Genomic DNA, 21,966 nt, shown 5'->3' with positions numbered 1-21,966 from the left:
ATAGTCTTTCTATTTTTTTGTGTCTTAATTCGTTAGTTTTAGGTTTCTGGCATACAAATATAAAACAGGCTATGGAAGAAAGAGGATTTTTTTCTTTCTTTTTTAATTTCTTTATTGGGGAAAAATGTTTTACATTCAACAAACACCTCATCACAGACCCCTGCAAGCGTCAACCCGGCTTTGACCTAGCACGTTATGATTGGGCCCTCCTCAATCGCTATTGAACAGGCCATGGCCGGTGCGCCGCTGTGTTCCATCGCTGGGGAGCCAGAGACGACCCGAACTGCCCCTGCGGCTCCAGACAGACTATGACCCACATAGTCAACGACTGCCACCTCTCCAGATTCAAAGGAGGTCTCGAAACTTTACATCAGGCTCAACCTGACGCTGTTGACTGGCTACCGAAGAAGGACAAACGCTAGAAGAATTCAATAGTAAATACAATAGTTTGAACATGCATAACATTCCCCAGTTTTCCATATAACAATATAACCCCCACTAGGTCCTCTGTCATCCTTCTTGGATCTGTATTCTCCCCCACCCACCCAGCCCAGAGTCTTTTACTTCGGTGCAATACTTTCTGTTGTTTTCAAAGCAGACTCTAGAAGGCATGAAAGCTTCCTGTGTGGGACGTTAGCTTAGAGCGACACCTCGTGGTTGCATATCAGGCAGTGCTTATGTCACCTTGAATGTAAAACTACTTCATTATACTCGAAGTGAGATTAAAACAAAAATTACAGAGGACCTAGTGGGGGTTGTATTATTACGTGGAAAACTGAGAAGTGTTATGCATGTACAAACTACTGTATTTACTATCGACTGCAAAACATGAATCCCCCAATAAAGAAATAAAAAGACAAAATACAATAAAATGAATTACAAATTAAAGTAGTAGAAATAAAAAGAAAACAAAAGTCCCACCCCCCCCCATTCTAGAGGTAATATACTTTTAAGTGCTGCTGGTGGGTTTTCAAGCCACCAGATTATTTCAGAACAGCAACTGAATCCTTAAAAAAAAAGACACCCTTACACCACCGACAATGGCAACACAATGAACTGGTGGCGGTGAAAAACGAATTGATTTAGACCCTTTGGAAGTAAGATCCTGGCTAGCGAGGCGATGCAAACTTATTGGGGGGGAGGGACAAGAAGCTCCTGTGTTTTTTGCAAAGTCTTTCGGATCGGGGGAACAATTTATGCGGCCAGCTAGCTGTGACCGACAACTCCGAAGACTCGGAAGGGGGAGCCGAGGGGTCTGCGCGGGGACAGCTCGCACCCACCTCCCTAAGCCAGAGCCCAGAGGCCGCAGCCGCCCACGTGAGCGTCCCGATCGCGCGATCGGCCGCAGATTGGTCGAGCCTGTGGGCGCGGCGGGCAGAAGGCGGAAGCGCGCTCTTTCAAAGTCGCCGCTCCGGCGTCGCGCGCGCGCGCGGCCACTTCCGGCGTAGCCATGGCGGCTAACGCTACCACCAACCCGTCGCAGCTGCTGCCTCTAGGTAACGGGGGCCGTGGGGCCGGGGTGCTGATGAGTGGCTGCAGCCCAGCGGGGGCCGAGGGCCGAGGGCCGAGGGAGATGCGTCCCGGCGCGGCCTGGCGCCACGTCCGCGCACGTGTCTGACGCCGGCAGGTCGGCCCCGCGCCGGTCGTTGTCGTCGTCGCCCGCGCGGGCTGCGCAGACAGATGAGCGGTGGCCTTCCTCTGCGAGCCTCTCCTGCTGGAAAGGGCGACAGCGTGCAGTCCAGTGATTTCAAGGAAAAGCCATCAAAGCAGCTCCTGGGCGGGAGGACGGCTCGGTGGGGAGCGGCGTTCTGTCTGTCTGTCTGTCTGTCTGTCGCCCCCTCGTTACTGAGTATAATAAGTTTGTGTATTTATACGACCGTATACAGGGCATACACTTATACGTCGTACACGCGTAGATGAATGCATATGGGTGAACGTAAAATAAAGAGGCTAAAAGGAAAAAACAAACAAACAACAACAACAACAAAACAGGCCCAGGAGGCGGCGCAGTGGGTGAGGCCCGGAGTTCAGTCCCCGAGTGATGGCTGCTGCTTTGTCTCTTTCCTATGTTTCTCATTAATTAAAATCTTTAAAAAAATAATAATAATAAAAAATAGACCGGGGCCGGGTGGTGGTGCACCTGCTTGAACGCACGCGTTACACAGCGCACAAGGACCCGGGTTCGAGGCCCCCGGTCCCCACCTGCAGGGGGGAAGCCTCACAAGCGGTGAAGCAGGGCTGCAGGTGTCTCTCGGTCTCCCCTCCTCCTCTCAATTTCTGGCTGTAGCTAAAAAAAATAAATTCTATCCAACAAGTAAATAAAGATAATTACAAATTAAATAAGTAAATAAATAGGCATTTTTTTTTTAAAAAGGGCCTTGGGTTTAGGAGACATCCTAGCAGTTCTGCAGAGACTCTCCCGCTCAAACTTCAGCCCCCAGCGCCACCACGAGTCTGAGCTGAGACAGCATAATGGCTGTGCAAACAGACTCCTGTGCCTGAGGCTCCAGAGGCCCAGGGTCAGTCCTTGGCACCGCCATAAGCCAGAGCTGAGCAGGGCTCTGGTTAAAAAGAAGAGAGAAAAATGTTCGGGCTGTGGTCAGGGCACAGGAGTAGGGACGGAAAGGGTTCTGCGGAAGACCTCTGGTCATCCTAGAACAGCAGTTTGCAGCTGGATAGTGACAGGTGGGGACACAGTCAGGAGTCTCAGTGCCTTCTGTGCACAGATGCTGAAGGTCTTGGATCGCGGGCAGTTTTAATTGGTGACGTGGGGAAAGAAAAAGCCATGGTTGCTGCTGCCATGGAGCTTCTTCGTGAGGACTCACACCGTGACCAGATAACCGAGAATAGCAGCAAACCTGCTTGAGCTCTCACGTTACAGTGCGCGAGTGGGGAAGCAGGGCTGCAGGTGTCTCGCTGTCTCTATCTCCTCCCTGCTCAATTTCTGTCTCTATCCAATAATAATAAAAAAAAAAGGGCAGGGGTAGGTAGCGTAATGGTTATGCAAACAGACTCCCAATCCTGAGGCTCCCAAGTCCCAGGTTCAATCCCCTGCACCACCATAAGCCAGAGCTGAGCAGTGCTCTGGTAAAAAAAAAAAAATTAAAAATAAACTTTAAAAAAATAGCATAGAGCTATAACAAGTCTCTACACAGGAGTCCCGTGTAGAACAGGGAAAAATTTTTAAATTTACTTATATTTATTTATTGGATAGAGGCAGCCAGAAATCTAGAGGGGAGGGGGAGATAGGGAGATAGACAGAGAGACACCTGCAGCCCTGTTTCACCACTCGCCCACAAAGCTTTCCCCCTGCAGGTGGGGACCGGGGGCTTGAACCTGGCTCCTTGCACATTGTGACGTGTGTGCTCAGCCAGGTGGTGGCGCACCTCATCCTGGCTGAGGTGTGCTACCACCTGGCCCCTGAACAGGGAAAGCTTTTCTGCTAAAGCTGTGATGGAGCAAAGACCGAGTATTAATCTAAAGTTCCCAAAGTAATACTGTTCTTGCTTTACCAGATTTGTTATCTGTTTCACCAGATAACAAATGCCGCTGAGCACCCAAGTAACTTGCTGAATTAATGCCTGGGTAAAGTAATCATTTTCTTTCTTTTTTTTTCCCTAAGAGCTTGTGGACAAATGCATAGGATCAAGAATTCACATCGTCATGAAGAGTGATAAGGAAATCGTCGGGACGCTTCTAGGATTTGACGACTTCGTCAGTATCCTTTAAAAGGCTGGTGGTGCAGTCAGGCTTCTCCAGTATGTGAACAGACATGAGAACCCCAGGGAGCTGCAGCTCAGCGCTACAGTCACGGGGCGTATGGGCTTGGCTCGAGCCTGGGCCACAGGGGAGCTGCAGGGAACAGGCCACGGAGGGCGGAGCAGTCCCTCTTAGTCTTACCTTCCATGTCTTTCCTCTGCCTGTTTTAGTCTCTCATTTAAAAAATAGAAAAAGGGCTTTTTTTGTTTGTTTGTTTTGCCTCCAGGGTTATTGCTGGGGCTCGATGCACTACGAATCCACTGCTCCTGGAGGCCATTTTTTCTCATTCTGTTGTCCTTGTTTGTTGGGTGCCATATGTGCCATATGTTGTTGGAGTTCGGGCCTCTAGCAGGCCGGGCTAGCTTCGCGGCAGTAGACAGAGACTCGAGGACACACGGCTGGGCAGAGAACGCAATTTAATCTTTATTCACGAGTGGGCAAATCACCACACCATGTGCTTCGCCATCTTTCTCCCCCAGCGGCCGCGTCAGGAACTCAGGAAGTACATAGGAGAGGGGGCGGGGAGAAGGGAGTAGGGCGAAACTAGCGACCAAACCAATGTGAAGCATAGCAGCACTTGTTGTGCTTGTTGTAGTTGTTGCTGTTGTCATAGCTATTGTTGTTGGCTAGGACAGAGAGAAATGGAGAGAGAAGGGGAAGATGGGGAGAGAAAGACAGACACCTGCAGACCTGCTTCACTGCCTGTGAAGCGACCCCCCTGCAGGTGGGGAGCCGGGGGCTCAAACTGGGATCCTTACTCTGGTCCTTGTGCTTCACGCCATATCCACTTAACCCGCTGCGCTACCGCCCAGCCCCCTATTTATAACAGACTTTCATGCTTGAGTCATGGAGGTTCCAGACTCAATCCCAGGTGTGGGTCTCTGTCTCTTTCCCTCCTATCTTTTTTTTTTTTTCCCTCCTCCAGGGTTATTGCTGGGCTCGGCACCTGCACCATGAATCCACCGCTCCTGGAGGCCATTTTTCCCCCCTTTTGTTGCCCTTGTAGCTTCGTTGTGGTTATTATTATTGCCCTTGTTGACGCAATTCGTTGTTGGATAGGACAGAGAGAAATGGAGAGAGGAGGGGAAGACAGAGAAGGGGAGAGAAAGACAGACACCTGCAGACCTGCTTCACCGCCTGGGAAGCGACTCCCCTGCAGGTGGGGAGCCAGGTTTCTCTCCCTATCTTACCATTCCCCTTTCAATTTCTGTCTTTACCCAAATAAAATATTAAAAAAAGGAAAAAGTGGGGGCTGGGTGGTAGCACAGCCGGTTAAGTGCACGTGGCGTAAAGCCCACAAACTGGCCTAAGGATCCTGGTTGGAGCTCCCGGCTCCCCACCTGCAGGGGTCTCGCCTCACAAATGGTGAAGCAGGTCTGCAGGTGTCTCTTCCCCACTCTGTCTTCCCCTCTTCTTGATTTCTCTCTGTCCTGTCCAACAACAACAACAGTAATAATGACAATAATAACAAATACAACAACAAGGGCAACAAAAATGGGGAGAAGAAAAAAGGCCTCCAGGAGCGGTGGATTCGCAGTGCAGGCGCCGAGCCCAGCGGTGATCTTGGAGGCAAAAAAAAATAAATAAAAAGCTAGGGACGGAGGGATAGCTCATTCAGTAGGGTGAGGCCTTGCCATGTGTGTACCTGGGTTCAAGCCTCAGGACCGCATGGGAGTACCAAGAGGTAAGTTCCAGTATTGTTATCCTTTGATATTCCTTTGTTGTTGTTGTAGTTATTGTTGTTGTCATTGTTGGATAGGACAGAGAGAAATGGAGAAAGGAGGGGAAGACAGAGATCCTTGAATATTTCTTCCTCTCCCTGTTTCTATCTGGAAAAAAAAGTTAAAGCAATAAACAGTTGGCTCAGGTACGGTGAAATCAAACATACAGGCCTTGCCTACAGATGCATGTGCGTAAGTAATGTTTGTTGCTTGGGGAGTGGTGAAGTCGCAGAGCTCCCAGGAGTTTGAGTTCCCGTGATTGATCCTTGGCACCACCTGCCAGAATGATGCTCTGGTTTGGGTTCTGCCCCTCCCTCCCCCTCCATAAACCAGCAAACAACCATGGCCCAGGAGGTGACAGTGGGTAGAGCATCTGACCTGAGAACACGAGACCAGAGTTTGATGGCTGGCGTCGTATGTGCCAGAGTGGTGCCCTGGTTCTTTGCCTTCTCTCAAGAAAAGTTGACTCTGGTAAAATATTTGTGGGAGGCCTGTGGATTAAAAACACACACTCCCCTCCCTCCCCTAAAACAGTACTGGTGCTTATAGTACAATTGGATTTCTTTTCAGAGGACTTCTAACAGCATTCTAGGAGGTACTGAAAGAAAAGGTTTCTCCTAGTCAGGAGCGGTTTGAACTTGAGCTTTTGTATTAAGTGTTATAATTTAAATGGAGCAAATGCAGAAGCCAGGGCAAATGCAGCCTGGTACATTTATGTCCTTAATGCCAAATTTCAGACATGGTACTGGAGGATGTCACTGAATTGTGAGTATTACTAAAGCCTTGGGAGCTGCTGGCAATATTTATGGCCATTTATCAACAGCATTGTTAAGTCAATAAAATAATTTATAAGGAAGCTTTGCCTGTTGGAATTACTACTGTAAACAGAGAACTTCTATTTACAGAGGCTGGTACTGACGGAACTGATAGAGCACTGAGCTATACAGATAAAGTGTCAGTGACAAGTCGGACGGTAGCACAGCGGGTTAAGTGTAGGTGGTGCAAAGTGCAATGAAAAGCGTAAGGATCCTGGTTCGAGCCCCCAGCTCCCCACCTGCAGAGGAGTTACTTCACAAGCAGTGAAGCAGATTTGCAGGTGTCTGTCTTTCTCTTCCCCTCCTCTCCATTTCTCTGTCTATCTAACAACGACATCAGTAACAACAACAATAGCTACAATAACAAAAAACAAGGGCAACAAAAGGGGAAATAATGATTTAAAAAAAGTTTTAAAAAATGTCAGTGACAGCTCAAAGGTGTTAATTATAAAGACCATGACCGATGTTCTCTGCTTTCAAAATGAAATTGACTGCAGACTGATCTAATGGTGGGATTAGTAGCATGTGGCAATAAAACAAGTGAGGCTGGTAAACATAGCATTTCATGTTGGGCTCCTTGGCAGCTATCAGCTTTTTTTTTTAAATGTTTATTTTATTTATTTATTCCCTTTTGTTGCCCTTGTTTTATTGTTGTAGTTATTATTGTTGTTGTCGTTGTTGGATAGGACAGAGAGAAATGGAGAGAGGAGGGGAAGACAGAGAGGGGGAGAGAAAGACAGACACCTGCAGACCTGCTTCACCGCCTGTGAAGCGACTCCCCTGCAGGTGGGGAGCTGGGGTTTGAACCGGGATCCTTATGCCGGTCCTTGTGCTTTGCGCCACCTGCGCTTAACCCGCTGCGCTACAGCCCGACTCCCCAGCTTTCAGCTTTTAACAGTTTAGTGGATGTAGTTTTTTTTTTTTTTGCCTCCAGGGTTATTGCTGGGGTTCAGTGCCTGCACCATGAATCCACTGCTCCTGGAGGCCATTTTGTCCCCCTTTTGCCCTTGTAGCTTTGTTGTGGTTATTATTGTTGTTGATGTCATTCGTTGTTGGATAGGACAGAGAGAAATGGAGAGAGGAGGGGAAGACAAATAGACACCTGCAGACCTGCTTCACCGCCTGTGAAGCGACTCCCCTGCAGGTGGGGAGCCGGGGGCTCGAACCGGGATCCTTAAGCTGGTCCTTGCACTTTGCGCTAACCCGCTACGCTACCGCTGGACCCCTGTGGGTGTGGTTCTTGGGCCAACTGGCTCACTTTGTTGCTGCTGGGGAAGAAAGTGCACCACCCAGTGACTGACTTTTTGTCCCCTGAAAACTGTTAATATGATTCCCTAACCTCATTCATTTATATACATGTATAACTTTTTTAAAGTTCAAAATGTTGGCTTTGGTGATTACTGTCTGTCCTGACTCTTATTTTATCTGTTCAATTTAGTGAAATCACACCAGAAGGAAGAAGAATAACTAAGTTAGATCAGATTTTGCTAAATGGAAATAATATAACAATGGTAAGACGATGCAAAGCTCTCCTTAGATGTCTGCCTATTTTGGCGAGGAAGGGGCCATAGCTTTGACACTGTTGGATTATATGTTAATGACCCACTTGTACTTGAGATGGGAAAGGGATGCTGTTATTATCAGAACTATTGAGCTGAGCTACTGAGGGTGATATTAAGCTTCTATTCTATTACATTGACTAATAGACTAGTGATGACCTTAACAATGGGATGGGGGTATGAAGGCGTGGCACAGGGCGCAGGGCACGTTGGTGGAGTAGGAGTTAACCATGCAGTGGTGATGGTGGCGGTGACCCCCTTTTCTTTCTCTGCAGCTGGTCCCTGGAGGAGAAGGACCTGAAGTCTGAATGGATTTCCTGGACTTACACTGTCACAGACTTAGATTCTGTTTTTTTTCATACTGATAAGAAGCTAGAATTTTTTTTTAACCTTTTAATATTTGAATTCTGTGAAGCTAAGTTTCCCGTTGAAGGGAAACACTTTGAAAATGCATTGTAAATGTACACTTTTGTAAGCTGATCATGACTATCTTGGGAACAGAACATTTTGTTCTTTCTATGCTAAAATAAAAGTTGGTTTTGGTTAATAGTCATGCGACTTGCTATACTGCAATAGCCAATGGAACAAAAATTCTAATTTTGTCATTTGCCTTCCTATCATTCTATGCTATTTGCTTCCTCATCTGCACGATCACTCGATTCTCAAAAACTGTTCCTAAGAAAATGATGCTTTGGGAGTCAGGCGGTAGTGCAGTGGGTTAAGCGCATGTGTCGCAAAGTGCAAGGACCTGTGTAAGGATCCCGGTTCGAGCCCCCGGCTCCCCACCTGCAGGGGAGTCACTTCACAGGTGGTGAAGCAGGTCTGCAGGTGTCTGTCTTTCTCCCCCCCCATCTGTCTTCCTCTCTCCTCTCCATTTCTCTTTGTCCTATTCAACAACAACGACATCAATAACTGCAACAAAGGCAACAAAAGGGAATAAATAAATATTAAAAAAAAAGAAAATGATGCTTAATTTTGTACAGGTGCATTTAAAAGACTTGAAATGGTTATATATAAAAGTGAATTAAGGTTCTTACGTTTTGTAATGAGGATTTTTCTACTGAACTCAAGTTCCATTAGCTCTTTAAAAAAACAGCACAGAATATAGGCAACGTATGTATACTGTAGAACTGGGGGAAAGAAGATATTAATCACTGTTGTGTATCTTTCTGGACTTGTTCAGAACATTCTCAGTACATGTTTTATTTTAATTAAAACTTATTCACCCCAAGTATACTGTCTTGTAGCCTACTTTTAGAGCTGAGGAGATAACATAATGCTTACACAAAAACACTTTAGTGCCTGAGACTTTGAAGTCTCAGGCTCAGTATCCCACTGGGCAGTGCTCTGGTAAAAAAAATCTTAAAAAAACAATTGAGTAGTCCGGAAGGTGGCACAGTGGGTAAAGTACTTGACTCTCAAGCGTGAGGTCCTGAGTTTAATCCCCGGCAGCACATGTCTGGTTCTTTCTCTTTCTTTCCTCTTTCTCATGAATAAATAAATAAAATCTTTAAAAAAAAAAGAAAATTAAAAAATTTTAAATGACGAACATCTTTCACGTATTTCAGGGAAATTAATGTGCATAGTATAGCATTATGTAGATTTACCGTAACCTATTTTGTCTGTTCTTATTGGCCATGGTCTAAATCTTTGTACATTTTAATTTCTTAGAGTAAATTTATAAATGTATAAGATCAGCAGATATAGTCGTGTTGCCAGCAAGAACTCTATAAACTTATTTAAGTATTTTATTCACTTAGATATAGCCAGAAGTATGTATATATAGACACAACAGTGGTCCTAGAGGTGGCGCCGTGGATAAAGCGTGAGGTCCTGAGTTCAGTCCCTGGCAGCACCTGGACGAGAGTGGCGTCTGTCTCTCTCTCTCCTCTTTCTCATGAGTAATCCTCGGCATGCTCAGCGGCACTGGCTCTGGGTCCTTTGTCCTTTCTGTTATGGTAGGTAGTGCTGGGAGACTTTAGTTCTCTCTTAGTTCTGAACTGACTGTTTTGTGAAGTACTTCCATGAGATTGATTTATTACTGGGTAGCCAGAGAAATTGAGGGGGGAGGGAGAAAGACACCTACCCGCAGCCCTTCTGCACCGCTCATGAAGCTTTCTCCCTGCAGGTGTGAACCAGGGACTTGAACCCAGATCCCAGTGCATTATAATGTGTGTGCTTAACTAAATGTGCAACTGCCTGGCCCTGAAAATTCTTAACAGGTTACTTTCAGTCATGTATTTTGTAGATAATTCCCCTAGTTACTCAAAATAATAGTTTTTTTTTTCTGACAAATAATGTATTTTTATGTAGTCATCTGTATATCTTATCCTTTCTAGCTTTTTTAGTCTTTGCTGTAAATGAACTAGACCTTAATTTCCTTTATTAGGGGATTAATGTTTTACAGTCAGCAGTAAATACAATGGTTTGTATGTGCATAACATCTCCCAGTTTCCCACATAACAATCCAATCTCCACTAGGTCCTCCTGCCATCCTGTGAAATATACCAATGTTATTGTTGTTATTGCTATTGTTGGATAGGACAAAGACAGAATAGGAAGACGGGTAGAGAAAGACAGACACCTGCAGACCTGCTTCACCGCTTCTGAAGCAACTCCCCTGCAGGTGGCGGCCGGGGGCTCGAATCGGGATCCTTGTGCTTCACAACATGTGCACTTAACCCACTACGCTACTGCTCGGCCCCCAATTCCCTTTTTTTAAATTTTTTCTGGGGGGTGGTGCTTCTTATTTTCATATGAAAAAAAAAAGGAATTCAACTTTATTTTTATTTATTTATTTTCCCTTTTGTTGCCCTTGTTATTGTTGCCGTCGTTGTTGGATAGGCCAGAGAGAAATGGAGAGAGGAGGGGAAGACGGGGAGAGAAAGAGACACCTGCAGACCTGCTTCACCGCCTGGGAAGCGACTTCCCTGCAGGTGGGGAGCCGGGGGCTCAACTATTCCTGCTCCAGCTCTGTTGTGTGGTGGTGCAGGGACTGAACCTGGGACTTAGAAACCTCAGGCACGAGAGTCTCTTTGCATAACCATTGTGCTGTCTACCCCTTGCCCGGCCTCAGCTGTTCTTTGTAACAAAAGGGTGAGCCATTCAGGAAGTGGGTGGCTGCTCGGGCTTGTCCTGTTCCACACTGGCTCTGATGCGTTAGCTACTCAGCTGGCAAAGCCGCTTGCGTGAATAGTGCACCGCTCTGCCCTGTGGGACCCAGCTTTGAGCCTGGTCTCCACTGCACTCAAGGAATCTTTGGTGCTGTGGTTTCTCTCACAGCACCAAACTCACCCTCTAATTCTGCCTGCCTTCCTTTATTTATATTTTTATTTTTGCCTCCAGGGTTATCATTGGGGCGCAGTGCCTGCACTTCTTCTAGCGTTTGCCCTTCTTCCGTAGCCAGTCAACAGCAAAGCTGTCAGGAGCTGCTTGTTGCTGGCTTTGAAAGTGACTGGGATCCATGTGGATTCATTCGGCTAGGAAGGATCATCAGTTTCCCCAATGAATGGGTACTCACGGGATGCACCACGAGAAGGTCGATCCAATGCAACCCAGTGCCTGCACTATGAATCCACTGCTCCTGGAGGCCTTTTCCCCCCCCCTGTTATTGACGCTGCTGTTGTTGAATAGGACAGACAGAAATCGAGAGAGGAGGGGAAGAGAAAGCTAAGACACTTGCAGACCTGCTTCACTGCTTGTGAAGTGACCCCCCTCCTGCAGGTAGGGAGCTGGGGGTTCAAACCGGGATCCTTGCACCAGTCCTAGTGCTTCGCACTATAAGCATTTTGGGCCATGAACAGTTCTTGTTTGGGGAAGCAAGGGGAGATCAGAGACAGCTTGAGGAACACGGTTCTGGGGCACTGTGAGTCCCACTCTCTGATATCTATCTGTAAGTGGTGGAATTGGCACTTGATTTAATACAGATCTGTGCTCTGCTCAAAATCTGCCCAAATCTGTGCTCTGGTCCAGTCATGAGAACTGTGAGGTCTGTGAGGCAAGACTGAATGACAGTCCCTTCTTGAATCAAATAAGCAAAATCATGCATGACACCAACTGGCCACTCGAGGGCACTGTGGAACATCAGTTAGATGCTAGCACCTGAATGAGAATTCTGACCCCAGAGTTTCTACTCAGTCTGTATTTACTGCAATTTAGTCGTCTACAGTGAGGACAGGTCAATGGGTTGGATCTATACTATTTTGCATTTTTTTGGAAAAGAAATTTTTCATATTTCCTAGGCAAGGTAGACAGCATAATATTTATGCAAAGTGACTCTTGTGCCTGAGGCTCCAAAGTCCCAGGTTCAATCCCCTGCACCACCATAAACCAGAGCTGAGCACTGCTCTGGTTAAAAAAAAAAAAAAAAAAAAGGAAAAGAAAAAACAAGTTTTTCAGTATGCTATAGATAAAAACATGGATATTAATCCTTCTCAAACTATCAGTAGCTTAGGCATATCTTTGGCCTTAGGTCAAATCGATGGGGTTAAAAGTTGATGGTATTTATATACTTTCCTCATATTTGGGAGCTACTCTCTGCCCTAATCCAGCTTTCTAGCCCTATTCTCAACTCTTAACACCATATTCCCAGACAATAAATTTAGTTCACTTGCATGTTAGCTGTCAGGCCCAGGCACAAATTACTAAGTCATGGGCCCCTTGGAATATACCTGAAATATACTTCCTAGCTTCTTCCCACATGAAAGATTCCAAGTCTCATTTGCTCTATTCCTATCTTTGGGTTCCTGTTTATTAAACAATTTGTCCTGCTTTATATCTTTTTTTTTCTGTTGAATTTTTTTTATTGATTTAATGATTGGCAAGTCTGTTGGATAAGAAGGGTACAGTTCCTACCACCAGAGTTCTGCATTCCATCTGCTCCATTGGAGGCTTTCCTGTTTTTTATCCCTCTGGGAGTATGGACTCAGGATCATTATGGAGTGCAGAAGGTGGGAGGTCTGGCTTCTGTAATTGCTTCTCCACTGGACATGAGCATTGACAGGTCGACCCATACTCCCAACCTGTTTCTCTTATTTATTTATTTTTTTGCTTTATATCTTACCATCTTTTTCAGTCACCAAGTTGCAGCTGCTACCATGACACCATCCTGACTTACTGGACAACCCCAGCAATGTGCCCTGGAACCCCACCTTTACAGAGCCCTGCCCCACTAGGGAAAGAGAGAGACAGGCTGGGGGTGTGGATCCATATGCCAATGTCCATGCCCAGTGGAGAAGCAACTACAGAAGCCAGACCTCCCAGCTTCTGCACCCCATAGAGAATTTTGATCCACACTCCCAGAGGGATAAAGAATAGGGAAGCTTTGGGAGTTGGGTGATAGCATAGTGGGTTAAGTGCACGTGGTGTGAAGCGCGAAGACCGAGGTAAGGATCCTGGTTTGAGCCCTGGCTCCCCACCTGCAGGGGAGTCGCTTCACAGGCGGTGAAGCAGGTCTGCAGGTGTCTGTCTTTCTCTCCCCTCTCTGTCTTCCCCTCCTCTCTCCATGTCTCTCTGTCCTATCCAACAACGACATCAATAACTACAGCAACAATAAAAAAATACAAGGGCAACAAAAAACAAATATTAAAAAAAAAGAATTGGGAAGCTTCCAATGGAGGGGGTGGGACAGGGAACTCTGGTGGTGGGGACTGTGTGGAATTTTCCCCGTTATCTTACACCCTTGTTCATCATTAAATCACTAATAAAATATCTCTGGCCTCAACACACTTGTTTGTAAATTGGTAAAACAATGACCACATCTCAAGGCTGTGAAAACGGAGTCTATGTAGAGCATCTAGTATTACTGTTAGCAGGTTCTCAGGCGGAGAGGAGGGACATACCATGGCTTCAATGCTGGAAGCGTGCTTGTTTCATGCTGGTGTGGCATTTTGACTCAGCGTGTTGGTACCTGCCCCCCCCCCCCAAGCCCATATTAACTTTCCCATAGGGACTAGAGTACAGTGGGAGTTATCAGCAGGCTGTTGGGCAGAAGGAGCAGGTTCTAAGGTCGCAGACCACGACCACTTTGATGACAGCAGCAGGAAGCCCTGCCTATGCTGAGAGGAGGGAAGGTGGCTGCCAACAGCATTTTTTTTTTTCAACCAAGAAGTTAACCCTTGCTTCTCTGACTCACTACTTCCACCACGTATTAGAGGTGATAGCTATTACTATTATTCAAACATCTTCTGGATCAATTTCTGTGTCTTTTAATTTTTTATTAGAGATAGAGAAATTTAGAGGGTGAGGGGAGATAGAGAGTGACAAGAGACACTTGCAGCCCTGCTCCACCACTCGTGAAGTTTTCCCCCTGCAGGTGGTGACCAGGGGCTTGAACCTGGGTCCTTGTGCACTGCAATGTGTGCGCTTAACCAGGTGCACCACTGCCTGGCCTCCTTGTATCTCTCCCTTTCTATCTCCCCCTCTTCACCTCAGTTTCTTTGTCTTTATCCAGCAAATGAATAGATAATCTACTTTAAAAAATATTTAGTTACTTATTCCCTTTTGTTGCCCTTGTTGTTTTTCATTGTTGTTGTAGTTATTGTTGTTATTATTGATGTCATTGTTGGATGGGACAGAGAAATGGAGAGAGGAGGGGAAGACAGAGAGGGAGAGAGAAAGACAGACACCTGCAGACCTGCTTCACCACCTTCCCCTGCAGGTGGGGAGCCAGGGGCTCGAACTGGGATCCTTACACTGGTCCTTGCACTTTGCGCCACATGCGCTTAACCTGCTGTGCTACCGCCCGACTGCTGATAATCTATTTTTTTTTAGGATTTTATTTATTCATGAAGATAGAAGGAAAGAGAAAGAAAGAACCAAACATCACTCTGCTACATGCACTGCCGGGTATTGAATTCACACTTGAGAATTCAGTGTTTTATCCACTGCACCACCTGCCCCACCATGTAAATAATCTATTTTAGGGGGTCAGGTGGTAGCACAGCAGGCTAAGTGCACATGGCACAAAGCGCAAGGATGTGTGTAAGGATCACGTGTGTAAACCCGGCTCCCCACCTGCAGGGAGGTCGCCTCACAGGCGGTGAAGCAGGTCTGCAGGTGTCTGTCTTTCTATCCCCCTCTCTATTTTAAATCTTTTTTTTTTTTTTTTTTAAATAGAATGCCTACAAAATTGGTCGTTGTATTTCTTACAAGAATAGGGCAATGAGCAGGAAGGTCTAGGCCGCGAGTGTGGGCGTCACAGCCGTGTGGGGTCGCAGGCTGGCTGCTTCCCCAGCTCGGTCTCCTCCCTCCAGAGTAGCCCCTGCTGTGCTGGGGCACACTAGTTTTCACCGACTCCTCGCTCAGCCTCTCATGGGGGTAGTCAGAAGTGGAAAGGCCTTATTTTTCCCTCTGCTGAACTGCCGGGAGAGCGCTTCTTGGCGATTGCTGCTGAGAGCCTGACATTTAATTAGTGGAGAAAACCGTGTCAGGCAAGAGGCAGCCTGTCCCAGCAAGAGGGTGAGGGCAGGCCGGAGAAGTGGTGATATCCTCAGTGGGGCAAGTTGGTGTTAGGCTTCTTCCTGGAGGGAGGTCGGCTGCTCACTCCAGGCAAAGGTTACAGAAGCCGAGAGAATTTTCCACAGTAATGGAGACCACAAGTGAGCCCCCAGAGACACCTAATTTCTTTTTTTTTTTTAAACTTTTTTTTTTTCCTCCTCCAGGGTTATTGCTGGACTCGGTGCCTGCACCATGAATCCACCGCTCCTGGAGGCCATTTTTCCCCCCTTTTGTTGCCCTTGTTGTAGCTTCGTTGTGGTTATTATTATTGCCCTTGTTGACGCAATTCGTTGTTGGATAGGAAAGAGAGAAATGGAGAGAGGAGGGGAAGACAGAGAAGGGGAGAAAAAGACAGACACCTGCAGACCTGCTTCACCGCCTGTGAAGCGACTCCCCTGCAGGTGGGGAACCGGGGTTCAAACTGGGATCCTTATGCCGGTCTTTGTGCTTTGTGCCACCTGTGCTTAGCCCGCTTTACTACAGCCTGACCCCCAAGACAGTATTTTTTGTCTGCCTTCAGGTTAGCTATCAAGCTCCAGCAAAACTTACCAAAGTCTTGGGCCCCTAGACACATAATTAAATGGACTTCTTAGCTTCTTTTCACCCTCAAAGCTCTGTTGTCATCTGCTTTCTTACTACTTTAACGTTCCCATTTATTAAACATTTTGCCCAGCTTTATACCTTACCATCTTTTAGCCACCAAGTTGCAGGTGCTACCGTGACTCCATCCTGAATTTTCTGGGTAGGCGACCTCATGTGTCCTGGAACCTTACCCTCCTCCCCAGAGCCCTGCCCCACGAGGGAAAGACAGAAACAGGCTGGGGGTGTGGATCCACCTGCCAACACCCATGTCCAGCAGAGAAGCAATGACAGAAGCCAGAACTCCCACCTTCTGCTCCCCAAAAAAGAATTTTGGACTATACTCCCAGAGGGATAAAGAAGATGGAAGCTTCCAGTGGAGGGGATGGGACACAGATCTCATAGTGGTGGGAATTGTTTGGAATTGTACCTCTGTTCACTTACAATCTTGTTCATCATTATTAAATCACTAATTTAAATAAGTGTCTTCATAACTATTAAGGAAGTTAAAAAAGAAGGCCAACAGTAACTTTGTGCTTGGATGTATGAGTCACAACACCAGCATATTTTTATCTAATTTAATGCTCACCAAAAAATACAAGCCTTCCACTGCCTGAGATTCTTGGAGGGCAAACAGCGGTTGTTTGTGTTGATACTTTGGTGCTTTCATGGAGCAGAGCGTGGAGTGGATGCGGATGCCCTGCCCACTCAAGGGTCAGTGGGATTCCAGCTGCAGGGCAACAGGAAACCAAGGTGATGGTTGCTAAGAGTGTGTGGGGGTGAGGGGGTGGGGATGTGAAGGATTTTATGTGGGATCCGGTGTCTTCCAGGTGATGAAACAATCGTCTCAGTTCATGTTGCCCTGGAGAGGGAAGGAGGCGTCGTCTCCAGAGACAGGTGAATCTGCTAAAATTATCCTGTGTGCATCACGCTCCCTAGGCTGGAACACACTGCTGCAGCCCTCACCTGGAGGCTTTGAAGCCGGCTCCTCCTCCTAGACAAAGTCTCTCCATTGAGTAGCTATTGAATTTCTTTAATCCCCAGTCCTGGAAATCTCTCCCCAGAGGGAAATAACATGCAGTATCTTGTTCCAAGTTAGATATGCAGTATCTTGTTCCAAGTCAGCCCCTCCTCTTGTAAACTCCGAATGGCAGAAACAATTGGCTCAACAGGCCAAGAGTTTTGTGTTTTTTTTTTAATTTTTATTTATTTATTTATTCATTTTCCCTTTTGTTGCTCTTGTTGTTTTAGTTGTTGTTGTCATGGTTGTTGGATAGGACAGAGAGAAACAGAGAGAGGAGGGGAAGACAGAGATGGGGAGAGAAAGACACCTGCAGACCTGCTTGACCACCTGTGAAGTGACTCCCCTACAGGTGGGGAGCTGTGGGCTGGAACTGGGATCCTTACAGCTGTCCTTGTGCTTCGTACTATGTGCACTTAACCCTCTGCACTACCGCCCGACTCCCTGGATGTGTCTTAAGTAGTGATTTATGTATAGGGAGGGTCCAGGCACTATCTCAAAAATGAGTAAAATAGGAGCCAGCACCCCATCATCCGGGGCCCTAGTCAGGGAATCCTGGGCTTCCTTCATAGAGATGATGGGCCTAGACCTCTAACAGATCCCTCTCTCCACCATCACTGGTCATCTCCATCAGGAACAACATCATAAATCCTCTTGTGGCCTCTTCAGGACCTGGCCTCACTGTAGAGCAGCCATGGTGGGGACTCCCCGCTCTCTGAAGGGAGGCTGGTCAGCCTGCTCTGCCCCTTGAGAAGACGGGTCCTGATGTGAGTGTGGTCTAGAAGGTTCCAGCTGTGACCATGGGCTGTGAGTTCAGACTGACAGGGACTCAGAGGTCACACAGGCTCCTGTGCTGAATATGAATAGACATGGGCCTAAAATTAGATCGATGGGTTTACAGTTAATGGTATTTATACACTTTCCCCATATTTGGGAGCTTCTCTCTGCCCTGGTCCAGCGTTCTAGTCCTAGGCTCAACTCTGACACCATCTTCCCAGACAATACTCCTAGCCCACCTGCATGTCAACTGTAGGGCTCAGAAAAAATTAGTAAACTCATAGACCCCTTGGAATATACCTACAACAGATTTCTTAGCTTTTTCCAAAATAGAGACTCCCAAAGCTCATCTGCTGTATTCTTACCTTTAGGTTCCTGATTATTAAATAATTTGTTCTGCTTTCTTTTTTATTTAATTTTTTTTTGTAAAAAGGAAACGTTGACAAGACCATAGGATAAGAGGGGTACAACTCCACACAATTCCCACCACCAGATCTCCGTATCCCATCCCCTCCCCTGATAGCTTTCCTATTCTTTATCCCTCTGGGAGTATGGACCCAGGGTCATTGTGGGATGCAGAAGATGGAAGGTCTGGCTTCTGTAATTGCTTCCCTGCTGAACATGGGTGTTGACAGGTCGATCCATACTCCCAGCCTGCCTCTCTCTTTCCCTAGTGGGGCAGGGCTCTGGGGAAGCAGAGCTCCAGGACATATTGGTGGGGTTGTCTGTCCAGGGAAATCTGGTTGGCATCATGCTAGCATCTGGAACCTGGTGGCTGAAAAGAGAGTTAACATACAAAGCCAAACACATTGTTGAACAACCATGGACCTAAAGGCTGGAATAGTGCAGATGAAGAGTTGGGGGGGGGCCTCCATTTTGTAGAGAGCTAGTAGGCATATTTTAGTTATATTCCAAAGGGCCTGTGGCTATACTAGTTTTTTTGTTTGTTTGTTTTTCCCTGAGCTTGAAACCTGATATGCAAGTGGATCCTAATTATTGTCTGGGGAGGTGGTGTCATGGCTGGCAGAAGGACTAGAAAGCTGGATCAAGGAAGAGAGTAGCTCCCAAATATGGGAAAGGTGTATAAATATTGTTGATTGTAAACCCCATCGATTTGATGTGATCTAGGGCCTATATTCAGCTTAGAAGCCTATGTGACCTCTGCATCCCTGTAGATATGAGCTCACATTCTGTGGTCATCAGTAGGAACATTCCAGGCTGCCCCAATATCAGGATCCATCTTCCTCAGGTGTAGCATAGAGTATGTTGTCCAGCCTCCCGTCGGAGGATGGAACATTCTCTACCGTTGTTGATCCAAGTTGAGGGCAAGGTCCTATGGGGGCCCACAAAGGGGTCTATTTTGTTGTTCCTGATAGAAATGACCAGTAACAATGGAGGGATTTATTCGAGGTCTAGGCCCATCATGTCTGTTTGGGAATCTCAGGACTCCCTGACTAGGGCCCCAGCTGATGGGGTGGCCTGATAGTGACTAAAGAGTCATCGTTAAAGTATGCCAGTCTCTTGCCCTTATTCAGCTTTTGCAGACATTGCTTTGATAAGGTTAGCTTCGGAGTGAGTGAGAGAACTGTAATAGGAAGTAGGTGAGGAGGGTATCTAAGTCTAAGTGGACACTATTTCATTATGAACTTGATGCAGACTCACTACTGTTGTGTATTTTTGCTTTCAGATATATATTTTGCCTTAATTTATGGATACATGTGAACATATGCTCTATCTTATGGGACCTGGTCTATATCTAGGTTTTGGGATTTTGCTAGGAAGTGAACCTCGTGGAATGGAAGTTGAGAATACTATGAAAGGAAAGGTCTCACCTGAGTAGTGAGGGTGAAGGGCTGGCACTCCATGCCTGACGTCTCTGGACAGTCTGAAGTGAAGCATGCTGAGGTGGTACTCCTTGCGTTGATTAGGTTGGGATCGGTAGATGGACTATCAGTTGGTATGAACTGAGAGAAGCTTGCAGGATCTGCTTTATATCTTAATGCTTTTCAGCCACCAAGTTGCAGTTACTACCATGACGCCAGTCTGACATCCCTGAGCAGTGAAGCAAGGCTACAAGTCTCTCTCTCCCCCCCCACCCCCTCTCTCTCCCTCTCTCTCTCCTCCAGGGTTATCACTGGAGCTCAGTGTTGGCACTATGAACTCACTGCTCCTGGAGGTTATTATTTTTTTTACTTTAAAAAATTATTTAATGGGAGTCGGGCTGTAGCGCAGTGGGTTAAGCGCAGGTGGCGCAAAGCACAAAGACCGGCATAAGGATCCCGGTTCGAACCCCGGCTCCCCACCTGCAGGGGAGTCGCTTCACAGGCGGTGAAGCAGGTCTGCAGGTGTCTATCTTTCTCTCCCCCTCTCTGTCTTCCCTTCCTCTCTCCATTTCTCTCTGTCCTATCCAACAACGACAACAACAATAATAACTACAACAATAAAACAACAAGGGCAACAAAAGGGAATAAATAAATAAAAATAAATTAAAAAAAAAGAAAGGAAGAGAAAGAAAGAAGGATAATATAAAGAAAAATTATCAAAATACATCCTGGCAGATACCAGGTTTATTTTTTCTTAGGAAGACTGAGACAGTGTGAAGATCACAGGAATCCTTGAAATTTGATCTCTTCATGTGGGAGAATGTTTTTCCTGAGATCTCTTGATCAAGGGACATGTCCTTCCTAAGAGGTGAAGTGGCATTAGGCTCTCTCTATATTTGTGCATGATTGTGCGAAGCTTTGGAGTTGCCGCAGGAGTCTCCGTGATGTCATGTCACAGCTGTCTGAGATGGAGTGGACCAGCAGCACGGCTTGACCAGAGGGTGTCTCTTTGTCACGCACATGGTCCAGGGTGAAGCCCAAATGCTCATCTTCAGATCAAATCACACCTTATCCATTTGTGCTTTCAGGTTCTCATTCTAGGGGGTGATGCCAGTATATGGTACTCATATCAAGACACTGATTCTTTTGAAAAAATTTTATTTAGCTATTTTTTATTTATTGGCCAGAGACAAAGAGAAATTGAGAGGAGAGAGAGACTATAATAGAGGTAGAGATAGAGACAGACAGACCTGCAACACTGCTTCACCACTCAGGTTTCCCCCTGCAGGTGGGGATCAGAGGCCGGAACCCGGATCCTGGCTGCACCCCACTCAGCTCCCAGTAAAATGTTCTGCAGTCACCTCCCAGCACCTTCTGCTGGAAGTTTTCTCAAGGAATGTCCTCTGCATCTGCTAAATTCCAGACCCACTAAAGTAGCCCAAGGCTGCCCATGTCACAAACACCATCCCCCTAGTGGATAGAGTGAAACATTAACATGCAAGTTACTGACAGCACCACAATTTGGGCTGAGGCAACGCAAAAAGTCGGTCAAAGCAAATCTGTCTCTTGTTCTGCTGTGGTCTTGTAACTCTCTAAGTCATTATGAATTCAAATACTACACTCTGAATAAATTTTCTAGCTTTAGAAAGCTTTAGGATTCAATTAAATGTAAAACAACTATTAAAGCATCAGATTTCTTTAAACCTTGAGGTGTATTCCTATGATTTTAAGAGACAATGAATAGGGGCTGGGAGGTGGTCTACCCAGTAAAACACACATTACCACACACAAGGACCCTTTCAAGCCCCCAGTTCCCACCTGCAGGGGGGAAGCTTCACAAGTGGTGCAGCAGGTCTGCAGGTGTCTGTCTTTCTCTCCCTCTCTCTGTCTTCCCCTCCTCTCGCCATTTCTCTCTGTCCTATCCAACAACAACAGCAATAACAACAGCAATAATAACAATAGGGCAACAAAAAATGGGAAAAATAGCCTCTAAGAGCATTGGATTAATCTAAGAGATAACTCTAGAGGCAAAAATAAATATTTTTTTTTTGCCTTCAGGGTATTGCTGGGGCTCAGTGCCTACACCATGAATCCACCGCTCCTGGAGGCCATTTTCCCCCCTTTTGTTGCCCTTGTTGCTGTAGCCTTGTTGTGGTTATTATTGTTATTGTTGATGTCGTTCATTGTTGGATAGGACAGAGAGAAATGGGGAGAGGAGGGGAAGACAGGAGAGGAGGGGAAGACAGAGGAGGAAAGAAAGACAGACACCTGCAGACCTGCTTCACCGCCTGTGAAGCGACTCCCCTGCAGGTGAGGAGCCGGGGCTTGAACCCGGATCCTTACGCCGCTCCCTGCGTTTTGCGTCACGTGCACTTAACCCGCTGCGCTACCGTCCGCCCCCCCCCCCCCCTTTTT

At 46.5% G+C, this 21,966-nt stretch overlaps 1 protein-coding gene and 1 long non-coding RNA gene across 2 annotated transcripts in view; one reads left to right on the top strand and one right to left on the bottom strand.

The window, feature by feature from the left end:
- LOC132539849 (uncharacterized) overlaps positions 1–21,966 on the bottom strand; it is a 325,383-nt gene that overhangs the window by 146,125 nt on the left and 157,292 nt on the right. The window lies entirely within an intron of this gene.
- LSM5 (LSM5 homolog, U6 small nuclear RNA and mRNA degradation associated) lies at positions 1,341–9,088 on the top strand. The gene is made up of 5 exons (XM_007531003.3): positions 1,341–1,496; positions 3,623–3,718; positions 6,218–6,245; positions 7,734–7,806; positions 8,130–9,088. The coding sequence occupies exons 1-5, from the start codon at positions 1,451–1,453 to the stop codon at positions 8,160–8,162; spliced, it is 276 nt and encodes a 91-aa protein (XP_007531065.1). The 5' UTR covers positions 1,341–1,450; the 3' UTR covers positions 8,163–9,088.

Source organism: Erinaceus europaeus, chromosome 8, assembly GCF_950295315.1.
Source record: "Erinaceus europaeus chromosome 8, mEriEur2.1, whole genome shotgun sequence".
NCBI classification, from domain to species: domain Eukaryota; kingdom Metazoa; phylum Chordata; class Mammalia; order Eulipotyphla; family Erinaceidae; genus Erinaceus; species Erinaceus europaeus.
Note: the sequence above shows the minus strand (reverse complement) of the source record. Positions and strands in the feature narration are given on the sequence as shown.